The sequence below is a fragment of the Centrocercus urophasianus genome, unplaced genomic scaffold (genome assembly GCF_019232065.1).
Source record: "Centrocercus urophasianus isolate 14NV4802_14NV808 unplaced genomic scaffold, USGS_Curo_1.0 seq_11, whole genome shotgun sequence".
NCBI lineage: Eukaryota > Metazoa > Chordata > Aves > Galliformes > Phasianidae > Centrocercus > Centrocercus urophasianus.
The window spans coordinates 68,610,165-68,625,702 of record NW_024884253.1 but is presented as its reverse complement, the minus strand read 5'-3'; the positions used below and the strand labels follow the sequence as shown (position 1 = coordinate 68,625,702).

At 39.5% G+C, this 15,538-nt stretch overlaps 1 protein-coding gene across 3 annotated transcripts in view; it reads left to right on the top strand.

The window, feature by feature from the left end:
- CTNND2 (catenin delta 2) overlaps positions 1-15,538 on the top strand; it is a 507,709-nt gene that overhangs the window by 208,889 nt on the left and 283,282 nt on the right. For all 3 annotated transcript variants that reach the window (XM_042838959.1, XM_042838975.1, XM_042838967.1), the window contains exons 3-4: positions 3,558-3,592; positions 4,063-4,179. In XM_042838959.1, coding sequence (XP_042694893.1) covers positions 3,558-3,592; positions 4,063-4,179 — 152 coding nt within the window. The remainder of the gene's footprint in view (positions 1-3,557; positions 3,593-4,062; positions 4,180-15,538) is intronic.

Genomic DNA, 15,538 nt, shown 5'->3' with positions numbered 1-15,538 from the left:
TGAGGAGAGGAGAGGAGAGGAGAGGAGAGGAGAGGAGAGGAGAGGAGAGGAGAGGGGAAAGGGGGAGGGAAGGGGAGGGAAACAAGGAAAGGGAAACTAGAAAAGAGAAAAGAGGGAAAAAAAAAAGACAATTCCCTTTCATCTCAAGAATTTGTAGCAAGGCCTTTCTAATACAGGTGGGAATTAACTAACAGTTTTCACAGAATCACAGAATTGCAAAGCTTGGAAGGAACCTCAAAAGATCCTCGAGTCCAACCCCCTGCTAAAGCAGGTTCCCTGCAATAGGTTGCACGTGTAGGCATCCAGACAGGTCCTGAATACAGAAGGAGACTATGCCAGTTTTCTGGCACTGTAATCTGAGGAAATCTGTAACAATTTTAAAAGTTTCTTTGAAATTCAAAGGGTACAAAAGGTCAGTGATGAGTAAAGTATTAGGGGATTTGAGGAGTGGGGCTTTTTATTACTTTTTTTTTATTTTTACAATTTTGATGACTGTTGTAGAGTATTAGATTAGATTTGTTGGACCATCAAAAGGACTTGTTGACGTGACAGCTGAGTTGATACCATAGCTGACTAATAGAGTGTGATTTAGGAGAGATGACTGTGTCCCATCTATAGAGGTGATTATTGCAGTCAGAAATTCTGATGTAATTTAAATTGGGCAACCAAGAAATAGTATGGAACTGGGTGGCAATTAGGACCTTTTTCTGTAGTAATTGGTAGGAATTATATCAGATTTATTCTTATCTCCTTTTTTTTTTTTTTCTTACACAGTTGATACCAAAGGTTGGTTTATTTACAAAATATTAAAGAAAATATACTGATTATTTAAGAACTGTTCCTCCTTTGCTTGAACCAGAATATTAGTGCTTCTCAACCTCCATGCTTTTTGTGAAATGTCTCTGAATCTTTTTTGTTCCACCTTCCACAAGTGAGAACTTCCGGAATAGCAATTTAAAAATCAGTCAGACAGTATCTGCCTGTAATTACATACAGCTATGTTTGTGAGGCTCCATTGCAAAAGTAATTGGAAAGATTGTAGCTGATACAGCTCCTCGTACAAGTCCTTTCGTAGCTGTTGCACAGTAGGGTTAGATATAATTTAATGAATTGTTTTAGAAAACAATAGAAAGAAACATTTTATGTAGCAGATCATTGCAGCACTTCCTCAAAGATGGAATGAGTGGAAACTTAATGACTTCTCCACACAAAGAGGCACAAGAACGCTTCTTGGGTAATCAAAGGAATACAACAGTGCGGGTTTGCCCTTAAAGTGTGTATGCAGGCTCTGTGATAAATCAACAGATGTGCCAGACAGAGAGACTTGTAGTCCTGAACTCCCTCCCACCAAGAATTAAGGGTCTTTGTTGCAGTGCTCTTTTAAAGATCAATAAGGCATGTGACTTGAATAACAGTCATATGCACTGATGTTCATTTGCACCAATATATTTGTGTGTGAGGGACAAAGAAAGTGAATTTTCACATTCTGCCTCTGGGCGCGGTTTTGGAACCCAGTCCCGATGCAGACCCTGCCCCAACTCCCAGAGGTCTCTGCACTGCCACCACCGCAGCCACCCTCAGCATCCCTATGGAGCAGCTTGCCCTCACTGCCCTCTGGCACCTGCATTGAAAGACAATCCCTGGGTATCTATCCAGATAGCTCACTCTTTGTGCGCAGACATGGAGTTTCTTTTCTCACTGACATGGATGAGATGACACTCAGTGTTGTTGCCCACAAGATTTAGAAATTTGTTTTGCCAGCAAGAAAGCCACCTGAGGTATTGAATTTTGTGGTGTCACTTGAAGTGGTATCTATCACTTATGTAGAAAACTCAGTTCTGGAGGTGGGTCTGTATAGTGGGGAAATATATGCTGCATATTATGGATGACCCTAATGCCAGAAAGGCAGAATGCTTTCAAGTTGCTCACTTTGCTTTGAAACATCTGCCAACTGGTGCCAACTGAACATTCAGTTTGAAAAGTCAGACAAACAGAACTGCAAAAAGAGTCACTGTCCCTTGTCACCACCAAATGGAGTCAAGGCTACATTTGAAAAGGCATTTTCAATTAAAGTCATCTCTTCAGTTCAGTCCTTTGCCATAATTATTTGCCAGAGGACTCTGGCTGTGTTTATCTTCAATATTATTAGCTTCAATGCACTCGAGTGCAAACATTTTAGCTGAGTGTCTGATCGAAGGACTAGCTTCTTAATCTATGAAACCCCACACCAGTGCATCAAAATAAGCCACAGGTGGAGGATATTTGGAAATAAATGATGATCTGTAGATTTGAATTTGTCAGATTAACACTTGTGATGCCAGCTGGAAATTAAAACATGCTTTTAGTACTATTTATATGTAAATTAGGCAATTATCCTTTTTTTAAAAAAAACTACCAAATTTGATCAATAATTAACTTAGGTTATTTTCATCTAGAAAGAAGCATTTCATTTCATTTATATTATTCTTGTTCACAGGACATAGATGCAAGGAGCTCTATTCACATATTCATAAGAGGTTCAGCATCCACTAGGAAAGGAGAAAACTATTCAAGATTTAAAACCCATGTGCTTCTAAGAAGAGCAATTATTCTTGACATCAGAAATAAATATTTGTTTTGCTTGAACCCTTCAAAATAATTTGTCTTGTTTTTTTTTTTTTTGTTGTTCCTGTTGATTTTTATTTTACTAATAGGTGTAAAGATGTGCAGAAGATGTACAGTTTTAATTGTGACTATAATAATTCACTATTATTATAAAAGTATTATGAATGACTTCAAACCTTTTTGTATTCTTGGCTTGTAAGAAAGATCAGTAGTGAAGGACAGGCACATCATGCCTTTGAGTAAAGTGTACTCATTGCCTAATTAATCATATCCTTCATTATATCCACTAAGAAAAAAAAAGAAAAAAAAAACGAAAAAAAAAACCCATGCTACTCTAACCTATATTCTAATGTATACCCTCATAATTATAAATTAGGACCTTCCATTGGTTAAGGGCTTGTATATGAAAGCACAAGCACTTCGAAGTTTACTTTCTTGTGCTGGCCAATTGAATTAACTTAGCTGCACTTTTGAATAATAAAAATGTACATAAGTAGAACCAGGAACAATGCATGTAAATTCATTTGAAAAAAAAAAAAACAGAACAGAGGTAACTGCTCACTTGAGAAAGCAGTCTAAAAAAAAAAAAAAGAAATAATAATAATAAAAGAATAGGAAAATCCTATTTCTCTAATAAAATCTCCAGAAGTTGCAAAATGTTGACAATTTAGCTTTGCAACAGTCTACACTGAGACTAAAATAGTGGCTTCTGTATGTACATTTTAAATTATTTAGTTAATAAATAGTTTATTTTTCCTTGCTGAATGAATGCTGTGCAAGTTATTCCTGGGAAAAAAAAAAAAAAAAAAAAGAAATATACATAAAATAATGCTTCATAAATTCTGCTATTTATTCATAGGTCAGTTTCTTCAGAATATATTTAGATCTGCGTATTGGTGGCACAGTACTGAATCATTTCATAAAAAATTAATACTTTTTCTTTTTCTTTGCAGTTCAACAGAAGAGCAATTTCACTGGCAAACACAAGGTAATAAACTTATCATTAGAGTATTACATATATTCTCTCCCATAAAGCTTGCTTCCCAAATAAGGTAGAGGGGAGAACAGCAATGCTTTTATGTACTTGTTGGGTGTTTTCTTTTCTAATGTTTGAAAACTCTGCTGAAAAAATTGTAGAACTTGGCAAAAGTGGTTAGGGTTGGCAAATGGAGCATCTACAGAGATAGAATAAAGAAAAGTTTTGAGAGAGGGAACTGGTCTCTAGGTTTTTCTTAAGATAAGACCTGTGCTTTCTTAGTTTGCTTTTATTAATCCAAAGCCAAGCTGTTAATGGGCAGCATAACTCTCCTGGATCAATGTGGCCAGCCTGCTCTGAACATGCCATTTGGGTGTGTTTTTAATTCCTTCATCAGCTATAACTGATATATGTATGTGATAGCACGGAACTAGTTTTATCTTTTGCTTTTCTTATACTTTTTTATGTTAATGTTACTACAGATGGTCAGAAGGATATAGAAGATGAGCTCACTACAGGTCTGGAGCTGGTGGACTCCTGCATTAGATCACTGCAAGAATCAGGGATACTTGATCCACAGGACTATTCAGCCAGTGAAAGTAAGTTGCTAAAAATGTGCTTTTCAGAACCCACAGTTATTTGTAATACTTAATGCTTTAAAACTGAATACATGTATTAGAATGTTTTTCTCATTATTTTCTCAAATCAGTAGAAGACAGTGTAGCTGGGAGCAGGAAAATTGGCTCCCTGCATTTCCAATTTGATTTTTGATTTTCTTTGTAATTGAGAGAATTTCACTGGCAGTCTGTGGGCAGAAGCCCCGTGGAATGTATTTTAAGGAATACAGTTAGAAATTGCAGTATGGCCATACTGTATTACAAGGTCATGACGCAAGACTTCAACATCATCACTACAAAAGCATCTTTAAAGCAGCATTGCTTCAGTATGCAAAAGTAGTAATTGAAATGTGAGGTGGTGTGATGTCACTTGTTAGCTAATAGCTGATAGTCTCTAGGACCAACATTTTCAAATGGATAAATGGGCCATAATTGCTGAACTATTCAAGAATGATGCACAGAACACCACCAGCAGCAAGAAAGATGAGGCTTTTCCTCAGATGTTGGTTCAGTGGTCATTTGGTAGCTGTTCTTGTTTGCAGAAGAGTGCTTTGAGTAGATAGATCCTCTGCTAGGATCAGCAGCTGGAGAAGTGAATCAAAGCTGCAGTGAGTAAAGAACAGGGACGTGCCGCCCAGTGTATTTGTAGAGCACATATCTACAAATGCATGTGCTCCAAAGTCACAGACACTGAAACAAAGCTTTCCAACAGGCTGACAAGTCTGAGATGAGATGTAATGGTGGGCACTGAAGATGCAAATTAGTTCCCTATTTTCCTTTGCTTTTCCTCAGTCTCCTTTCTGATACACTGTTGCTGTGTGCCACAAACTATACACACTTTCCCATCACTCCTGCCGCTGCTCCTGACCTTACCTACGCTTTTCAATTTTCTCCTTTATTCCTCTATATGTCTTCCTCTTTGCTCCCTTGAGCCATTTTTGTCTTTTTCAGTCCCTTGCTGCTTAGTACCCTGTGACTGAGACACATCTTTCAGGGTGGTTGCCCGAATTCAGCTTTCTTAAAACCAAAGGGAATGATTTCCCTTTCCTGTGGAAAGGCTAATGGAATGTGACAGCAGCCTTCTGCAAAGCAATGGTGAGTTGTCACCTGAAATGTCATCATTTCAAGTGAAAGCAGTGCAAGGCTGAATGCAGAATTTTAATTTATCATAACATTTTTCATTATTTTAAAACAAGATTTGCAATCAGATTCAAAGTTGACAGTCCTGGGACAGTAGATAGTGTTTCACTTTTCATGTACACAAGATTTCTGGGCCCACAGCATCACTAACAGTTTTGGTAAGATGCTCTTTGACCTGAGAAAAATTTTCTGTAGGGAAAGCATGATGCAACAGTTTAAGCCCTTATAAGTTGCCCTGAGTTTTCCACCCCTTACTCTGTTGTATTCAGAAATGTATTTAGAGTGAGAAGAAACAGACTGAATGACTGATCACAATTGTTTTCATACATTAGATAGAAAAATGAATCTGCGTGGACTGCAATAGGGAAGGTTGAAAGCCAGAAGCTCCTATGGGTGGGCATTGCAGAAACTGGATGAAGAGATGAAAACTAAGAAAAATGTTAGGGAAGGATGAGGATAGCAGGTAGAAAGAAATCTGGATAGGTGAAGGTAACTGCTGTTCAAACAAATTTCTGAGGAGTGTCACAGAAATATAGGAATCAAATAGGAATGTGGTGAAACTAGATTGCCGTTTGCTATTTATGGTTGTTAATTAAGAATCAGATATATATGCCAAAGCCAACAGTTGCAGTTAATCGATCATAAATGCGGGATGTCATACACTGGGTTTTTCTTTTTGTTTGGGAGTCTGTTTTCAATTTAGAATAAAATTTAACAGATACATCAGTTAAAATGCTATTCTGTTTGCAAAGTTAAAAGCACCATTATCAAGACTGTCTATGCAGAATATTTTCTTTTTCTTGTGACTGTACTCTACAGCAATTATTATCGTATTTTGTTTTGTACATTTTCTGTCAATGCTTCATTTACCCTAAAGCTAAGGTTTAGATTGTGCAGTAACAGATTGGCCATGAGCCAGCAGTGTGCCTTTGTGACCAAGAAGGCCAGTGGTATTCTGGAGTGCATTAAAAAGAGCATGGCTAGCAGGTCAAGGGAAGTCTCCCCCTCTACTCTGCACTGGTGAGGCTGCATTTAAACTACTCAGTCCAGTTTGGGTTCGAAAAAGACAGGGATCCAGGAATCCAGTGAAGGGCCACAGCAAAGGTAAGGGGCCTGGAGCATCTCCTCTATAAGGAATGGCTTGGTAACTTGGTCTCTTCAGCCTAAGGAAGAGAAGACTGAGAAGGGATCTAAGAAATGCTTATAAATACCTAAAGGGAAGCTGGGAAGCAAGGCTGGATGAGGCCAGCCTCTTCTTGGTGATGCAACAGGGCAAGGAGCAATGGCCTAACTCTTGAACATAGGAAGTTATATACTAACATGCGGAAGAATTTCCTTGTGGTAAGGCGACGGAGCACTGGAACAGGTTGCCCAGAGAGGTTGTAGAGTCTCCTTCTATGGAGATATTTTAAGACCTGTGTAGATGCTTACCTGTGTGACTTACTGTAGGGTACCTGCTGTAGCAGGGGGTTGGGTTCGATGGTCTCTTGAGGTCCTTCCCAACCCCTGTGATTCTATCATTCTGTGATTTCATCTTGAGCACTATTAACTTCTCTACACAATGAGAACATAGATATTAAATGAAAACAAAAATTACGTATTTAATAGTTCCGCTTCTCACTTAAAGCTGATTTTTATCTCTCCTTTGCATCCTAAAGTTCTGATGTGATAGTTAGGAAATCATTCAAGTTACCTTTTTCCAGTACATTGTTTTGTATGTTACTGGTTCATCCACAGGTGTGTTGAGAACAAACACATCTAGTTGAACTGTGGTAGCAGTGTCTCAAATATACGAAAAGTTATACAAAGGGAAATCTAGGACTTACGCTGGAGTATTTCACAGTATTTGCATTTCATAGACAATTTTCATTGTAATTCATTCAGTTTCTACATAGGAAGTGAGAAAAACGTCTCACTTCATAAAAAGCATTGTTTGTGATGCATTGGAACTTGAATATTGAGTGTCACAGGGTAATCCACGAGAGTTTGTTTTTTTCCTTTGTGTTGGACCATTTTCAAGGAAGGCCCAAGGTGGCATGATGAAGAATGAGGCAATCATGCAACGCTGAATAGGTTTGCATTTTTGTGTGCACCGTCCATAAGACAAGGAGGGAGAGGAAGAGTGATAATGCAGAAAAATCATCATTGTGTGCCATTACTTAGCTTTTGTAGTCTAGAATTTACAATTTTACCTGAATTTCCTTCTGCATTTTGAATGCTTAGCTGTACTGTATGTCACTAGGTTAACTGTGAGGAGAACATTTCTAGCCTGCTGTGTCAGTTCTAGCCTAGTTGAGGCTGATTTTTGAAATCATGATATGAAAGCTTCCCCAGGGATGTGACCACAGCTTCTTTTCCTGAACTGCGTGCACCTAGTGTAACAAGTTAATCTGTGGGTAGCTTTACCTTTGAAGAAGATTAGTGTTTCTGTAGTCAGAATCCTTATGATTCGGTTTTCTGCACTCTGACTTTCTCAGAACTGTTTTTAAAAAATGGTCATGTAGCAGGCACAGGCAGCTATTTGAGGTTATAATACCTCAAATCCCAAATATCATCTTGTGCAGTTTCTTTACCAGTGTGGACATAAGCTAACAAGACATATCACACGAAGGTGGCTTAGGCAGGAGGTGTTCCATATTGCTAAGACTAGTGCTCCCTAATTATTCTTGCTGAGTGTGAATGAGCTGATAGACAAATACATAGGTAGTGCTGTATAAAGCTCTTATTAGTATGGGGCAAGCAGAGCCATCTGTTATTTTTAAGTAATTACTGTCAAAGATGAGCAGATTCATAACTGCTGTTTCCTCACATAAGCTTTCTGTGGTTGCCCAGGCCTGGGACAAGGCTGTTTGCATCTGAGAGGTGCTCCTTTACTGTGGCCAACCTCTTTCTTCTGTTTCAACTCAGTATAAACTGGCCAGAAAAAATGTGTTTCTATTTTGTGTTTCACATTGGATATTAGGAAAAATTTCTTCAAAAAGGTGGTGGGGCATTGGAACTGGCTGCCCAGGGAGGCAGTGTAGTCAGAGGTGTTCAGGAAACAGGTAGATGTGGCAGTGGCGGATGTGGTTTATTGGGCATGGGGGAGATGGGCTGACAGTTGCGACTAGACGATCTCAGTGATCATTTCCAGCCATAATGATTCTATGATTCTGTAATTCTACTTAGAGACAAGCAAAAAACAGGAAACTATGAATAAAGTTAAGGTCAGTTAAGACCTCAACCTGCGTACCTTTGTCCAGCTTCCTGTACTGCAGGAATTTCTCTTTGCCTTTACATAGCTATAAATCTGTCACAACTGTATCACTCCAGTTTATACCACATACAACCTGATGTTGCTTTCATGGTGTCAGAGAGGAGCCGAGATTGTCCTATGTGCTTGTGGAGTTGCCACCAGCAGAAGGTCAATAGTTCACTAGTACCCTCAGTCTCTGAGGTGGGCAGCTAAGGGCTGCTGGCCCATATGGTGGCCACCATCTTGTACTGCATATCCCAGGCTCCACCAGTCCCTCAGTGTGACTGTAGTGGCACTCCATCCCTCCTCCTTGCTGTCAGTAGCTGTAAAACTCAGCTTGGCAGCCTGCAGTGGGTGGCTGAGCTGGCTGTTCCTTTCTGAAACTTTCTTCAGCCCACTGTTTTCTGTTTCTGATGGGCCCCAGAGCACAGTTTTTGTACAAATGAATACTTGTCATTGAAACAAGGTTCAGGGGAAGATCAGAGATGTGAAAGCCAAGCTGGGTCATGTAAAGATGCTGAGAATAGGTCACAGGATAAGGATGGAAATGTTCATTGAGTGTATGGACTGGAATCACTGCAGAGGGAAACATGCAGTGGAGCAAAATTTTGATGGGCTGTGGACCAGAGTTCAGGATAGAGCTAATATTGATGATGTTTCAGATAAAGATAAGACCTCCAGGAGTATTTAGTGAGGACTGTTGCTCAATTTGTGGTGTAACTGAGTGATTCAATCAGCAAAGAAACATGAAAAAAGCATTTTCAGAGAGCTAAGTAAGTATTGTGGAGATTGTACGTTAATATTTTATATTAGAAAGCTTGGAAAAATGGGAGATGAAAGAAAGAAAAGACACCAAAGGAGGGAAAGTTCAGTGAGAGAAGGCAAGTAAACACAGATGTACAATTGTGGATAAAGAAGGGTGATTGCTGGATAAAGCTTTTCATTAAGGCTGATAAGGTCACAGTCTCGCCTACAGGTAGGTGGGGAACATGCTGATGAGCTGTCTGAGGCACCAATGCATCCATCCTCTGTGACACAGAGCCTGGAGGCCTCTGAGCAATCACTGAAGTCCAAGCTGCCTTTTCCTGCCAGTGTTTGTAAGTTTGCATTTTAAAGATGGGTGGTGTGAATAAATGAGATCAACGTGGAATGAGAGGAAAGTTTTGGTCCTGAATTTTTTTCCTTCTTACTAGCTCCCTTTTGCCATTGCCCCTATGGTTCATTTGTATGCCACATTATGGACTGCGACAATACTAGCATCAAAATCAGTTCTGAAATAATTCACTGGGGCAGATGGAGTCCTTACAGACCTGTACAGGTTGCAGAAGTGAGGAGAGGCAATGGTTACTCTCTCTTGTCGTGACAGTAGCAGAATGAGAGCTAGACAGACTGCTGAGATAACTGAGCAAATCCATTGGCACTTTCTTCCTAACATAAACCACAGGCTCAAATGTCTCCTAATCCAAAAGTCTCTAACTTTAATTTAAGGTATCTATACTTAAATCTGTCATGCTATTTCCTTTGCTTCAGTCTCCACAAAATGAACCTTAGACTGGTCTTAAAAGGATTATGGAACAGATTTATGGAGCTTCTGGTGTTTAAGTTTCTCATCGAAATGGAATTGTCTCACCAGTTATTTTTCTCTTGCTTAATCATTTCATGTGGAAACCCTCTTTCTTTGCTCTCTAAATAGTTACTACAGACAGCAGTAATAGAGCTTTTGTTGACATGGATCACAAAAAACTCCCGTATCACTGTGACATGGCTGCAATTCTCAGATATTTTTAAAATGCTGCATTCTAATCTTCAATTTAAAACTTGGCGTTTTGTACTGAAACTCCGGCTTTCCCCCCCTGACTCTGCCAGTACTGTGGGCAATCTTTTCCACATTTCCTGAATATTCGCATCTGTGACTCTGTTGTCCTCTGTTCAAGATTAATTAAGATTAATTAGAGAATACAGGATGCTGATAAGGCAGTAAATACAACAGAGATTAAATAATACTGTTTTCTTGGCTTTTACCATTTCAGAGTGCGCTTTGCTAAGGCTGCACCTTAACAAAATTGCAGGCACTTAGGGACATCCCAGTCCTTCTGCAGAAGAAAAAACGTGGCTCAGCACAGAGTATTCAGTCCCGTGATGTATTAACTCTTTTAGTCACTTGAAACTGTTTGCCCCAAATGCAACACAGATGGATAGCAGTGCCATTTAGAAGTCTCTCTCTCTTTTTTTTTTCCTCTAAAGAATGACTGACGTTAGATGAACAGACAATTTTTATCTCAGGAAATTATACATACTGTTGTATTAAACAGATGTGTTTTTCACTTATCTACACTGCCTAATTCTGAGACTAAAAAGATGGGCTATGCTCTTATTTTATTGTCTTAATTCAATTTTGTTTCAGCAATTTTTTACAATAACAGAGATCCTCCTTACTCAGTGTGAAAGCAGATGTCCCACTCTGAAAGAGAATTCCTTCTCCAACCTTTATGATTTTCATCCTCTATCAGCCGCTTTATTCATTGATATTGAAAATAGATTGAAACAAAAAGGCTCCATTTACACAATGAATGTGTAAAAAGATATGTTTATGTGTTTTCAATTCCATTGCTCTTCTTTGTGAAACTGCCACCTGTCAGATGGCTGACATGCTGAATGAGTTGAAATTTGGCATCAGTGGACCTCACAATTTGTTGATAGATGAAGTTATTTCCATTTCATTATCTACTCTGAGTGCCAGGGTGATCCAGCTGAGTCATTCTTTGCACACACAAAGGAGGTGTTCTCATGGGATCTCCTGATAAACACACAAACTCAAAAAACCACATGCTCTTCAAGTATGTTTCAGAAACAAAAATCACCTCAGCACTGTGGATGCCCTCTTTAATTTTAGAAACTGAGAATAATTTTAGAATCTTTGGAATAGCAGTGGCATAAGTGCATTAAAAGGGTCACCTCACCTTTCCTCCTACTTCTCTTTCCTTTTGCATTAATGCAAACCTGGTAGTCATCTGACTAAACAGTTTTTAGCTACAGATAAGCCACACTGGGTATGTGTCTGAGGAAGCATCTGACAGTCTTTTAATATATTTAGAGTAAATATTTATGGGTGGATCTTCGGCTGCCTCTTGTTATTCCATCCATCTCTTTTAATGCAAGCCTTCTCAATTTGTTAGCTCAAAGCTCTGGGGTTTCTAAGTCATCTTTGCCCAATATCTAATGTGGCACATCCTCTAAACAGTGAGCAGCTGCCAGAAGCATCTTCTGTTTAAGTGCAGTCTCTCTGTTCTCTGTTGCATGTTCTCACCCAGAACTTTGCTCACTAGCTGTCCAAACCTCTTATCATTGGTATCAGCAGGGTAAGGTTCAGGTAAAACAAGCATATCTTTCTTTCTAGGATATTGCATCATGTTAAATTCATGCTTGTCTTCTCACCTCAAGAGAACAAGTGATTTTTAATTTTTTTTTTTTAAACTTTACTCTTTTATCAGTTCCCTTACACAGTCAGGAAAAGACCACTGCAAGGAGTCAGTTTTAGGAGTGGAGCCACACATCTTCCCAACAGCAATCCTAATGGTATTTGGCATCTGTTTCACCAGCTGTGCCCTGCTAAGTCATTCTGACTGTGGGATGTTACGCATTGTAACTCGGGTCCAGCTGATCTTGCTCTGCTTAGATGCTGTGCCCGTCTTCAAACTCTTAGGACTGTTTATTCACAGGAGGCCTGGAGAATTCTGCAGGAGTCAGCAGCACTCTGCAAAGTAGCCTCTGCTTTCTCTGGTTCCTCAGGGGCAGCAAAGGGGTTGCTTTGAACACCCTACTATGCATGACACTGAAAGCCTGTTCTTCTGCAGTTATTTTAAAGACCAGTCATGCATCCAAGGGGATTTATAGGCTTCTCAGAGAGAAAGTGCTTGAAGCCACCAGCAGAACTGTTCAAAACATGACAGTCCAGTATGTTCATGTCCTGTTGGATCTAAATTGCTGGCTTCATTTTAATCTCCCTGTAGCCTTGTCCTTTCCAATGCTCTGATCTTTGCTATCCTGCTGTTCCCTAAAATACACCTTCCTCTCTTGCCAAACCCTTATGTCCATTCCTTACCTTCTTGCTTCCATTCTGTCTTTTATTTCCCAATTCCTTTATCTTTTCTGTTTTCACACATCATGAAATAAAACCTCAGTATCTTGTTTCCCAAACAGATGCCTATTCATCCTCAGAGAGGGAAAAAAAACCAAAACATTTTCACTATAAAAGTGGCCTTGTAATCCTTACTTTTTACACGTTTATCTGACTTCAGGATAATCCACACTGCTCGCTGATGTGTCATGTTGACAGAGCAAAAGTAATAGTATGACAGCGTTGCACCTAAGTCATTTGTAAGTTCCCTCCATTTCTGTACAGCAGCCTATAGGCTGAATTTTGTTTCAGTGTATTGTCACCTAAAGCACGTTTCTCAGGGTTCCCTTATCTCAGGTTATGCCTACGTGATGAAATGGGCTTTTATGTATCAATTCCATACTCATATCACCATATTACTATATATGGAGATTGTTTCTCTTGAGATGAGTTTGACTTTGGAGCATGGTGTTATTTTATGCTTTTTGACTTAACATCCTTGCCTGAAGAAAACAACTCCTTAAAATTTCACCTTATTACTGCATTACAAAATGTGAAAGTTGAATTAACACAGTAGTAATAACAGCTGGTAAAATATATATGGATGGAGGAGGAAAATGAAGGAGAGAGCAAAGAGATCAGAAAATCAAGAACAATTAGTAGCAGCTTCAAAGATGGAAAGGAGGTAATGATCAGCCTGTAATGATTAGCCTGTGGCAAACACAAATCCTGCTCGAATAACCAGGTGTTCCCTCATCCACTGCAGGAAGCAGTTAGTGAAACTCATTAGAAAGTGACAGTGACTTATGGTAGCATCTGTAGAAACAGAACAAAGAAAGACTTTTGGCATCTGAACCTGCAATGCAAAAGAACATCAGTAAATATTTTGTCTGTAGTGCAGGCCAGGAAACAAGTGCACCCACATCCTCTTGACAGACTGATAAACCACTCATTCTGCTCATGCTGTAGTGGTATGCCAGCAGCCGTGCTCTCAGCACAGTTAGATGCCAAGAACTGCACAGCTCAGTGATCCTCTGGTGCCAGCTCACGAGCATGAAACCAGTCTGTTGATGCAGCAGTGCAAGAGGTAATTGGTTTGTTGGCCTGCGTGAGATGTGAATGGAACAGAATACCTTGGCAGGTCTGGTTTGGGGCTTAATTTCTTTTGTGCCACATGGAGTTTACAGAATTCTCAGCAAAGTCAAATTTCTGTGACTTGTCTGACATAAAGTAGGCAGTTTTTCCATTATTTTCCATTTTTTTCATTCTGGCTTTAGAAATGGACAAATGCATTTTATGAGTACAACGTGAAAGGAGGGTGGTGCATATCTATGGACACTGAAGGAGAAAACAAAAGAAAAAAAAAAAGCATCAACAAAATCCTGGGTGTGTGAGGAGTTTAATGGGATTCTTTCTCGATAAAGGACAACATGCAAAATGCTGTTTATGCTGGAGATATTACATAAGTGAAAAATGAGTGGTATTTTTTTTACGTCAATCAAAATATGCAGAGAAGTTCTCATATTGCACTTTTTGTTTTATGAAAGAGGTGTTTCTGGGAAATTAAAAAGATTTTCATAAAATGTTCACCTTGTTGACTTACTACTTAGTAGACTTACCTTTGAGGCAGTGTTAAATACGCTCTGAATCGGTTTACCTCAAAGGCCAAGTAGCTACTTTCATTTGTGGACAGAAAAGATTCAAGTCTGTCAAAGCTCAGGGGGGAAAAAAAAAAAAAAGAAAAAAAAAAAGTATTACTTCGCATGAGAAAAGGAAACCTATTCTGTGCTATTAGCTAAGCTCATAGAGCAAAGTGATAAATCCAATGATAACTTCTGTCTTATACCAACTATCTGTGAGTAGCTGTGCATCCTTTATAGCCAGAAGCTGCTGCTGTTTGGCTGGTTTTGTTTTGGAGCCTTGGAGATCGGTTTTGGGGTTTTTTTTTAATTATTATTTCTGATGGATAATGCACTCAACTTTGTGTGACTCATGTTTGTGTGGTGTCTGTAACCACCTGATTTTATTTCCTAGAAATGAAAAGGGAGCACTTCAGTTCAATACTATCAATAGCAGCCTTTGGCTGTGCTGGGCACATACGGTGATTAGGAATACTTGAAACTGACAGTTGATCTTTTAATGCATAAAATACTTCCAAAAATTTATGACTTAATCATGCAAAAGATACCCATAATTACCTAGTTTCTTCTTCTTTTTTTTTCTTTTCCTCTGTAAACCAAGCTCATATTCAATTTTAAAAGTATCTGTTCTTTACAAAATAGGAGATAGGTAATGAAAATGAAAAATTAAAAATAACTATTGCTTATGTCAAAATACGGTGTTTCCCAAATCAAAGCATGGGACTTCCTGCTTAGCTGGACACTGCTGTCTGTGTAGCTGCATACAGCGCCTGCTCTCACGTGCAGCTTTCTTCTTCTGGTCACAGGGTAAGAAAGATAGTAAAGGTGTAAGACATAAGAGCAATGGCAGAGGGCCCTGGGTTTGCTCAGCCCAGAGCAGAGGAGCTGAGGGGAGGCCTGATGGCGGCTGCAGCTCCTCACAGGGAGCGGCGCTGAGCTCTGCTCTGTGAGACAGCAATGGGGCCCGAGGGAACGTCATAGAGCTGCGTCAGGAGAGGGGCAGCTGGGGGTGAGGGACAGGGTTTTTCACTAGGGGGCAGTGGACATAGAACAGGCTGCCCAGGGCAGTGGGCACAGCCCCACGTGCTGGAGTTCATGGAGCACTTAGATAATGCTTTCAGACACAGGGTTTGGATTTTGGGTGGTCCTGTGTGGAGCCAGGAGTTGGACTCCGTGATCTTTGTGGGTCTCTTCCAACTTGAGATATTC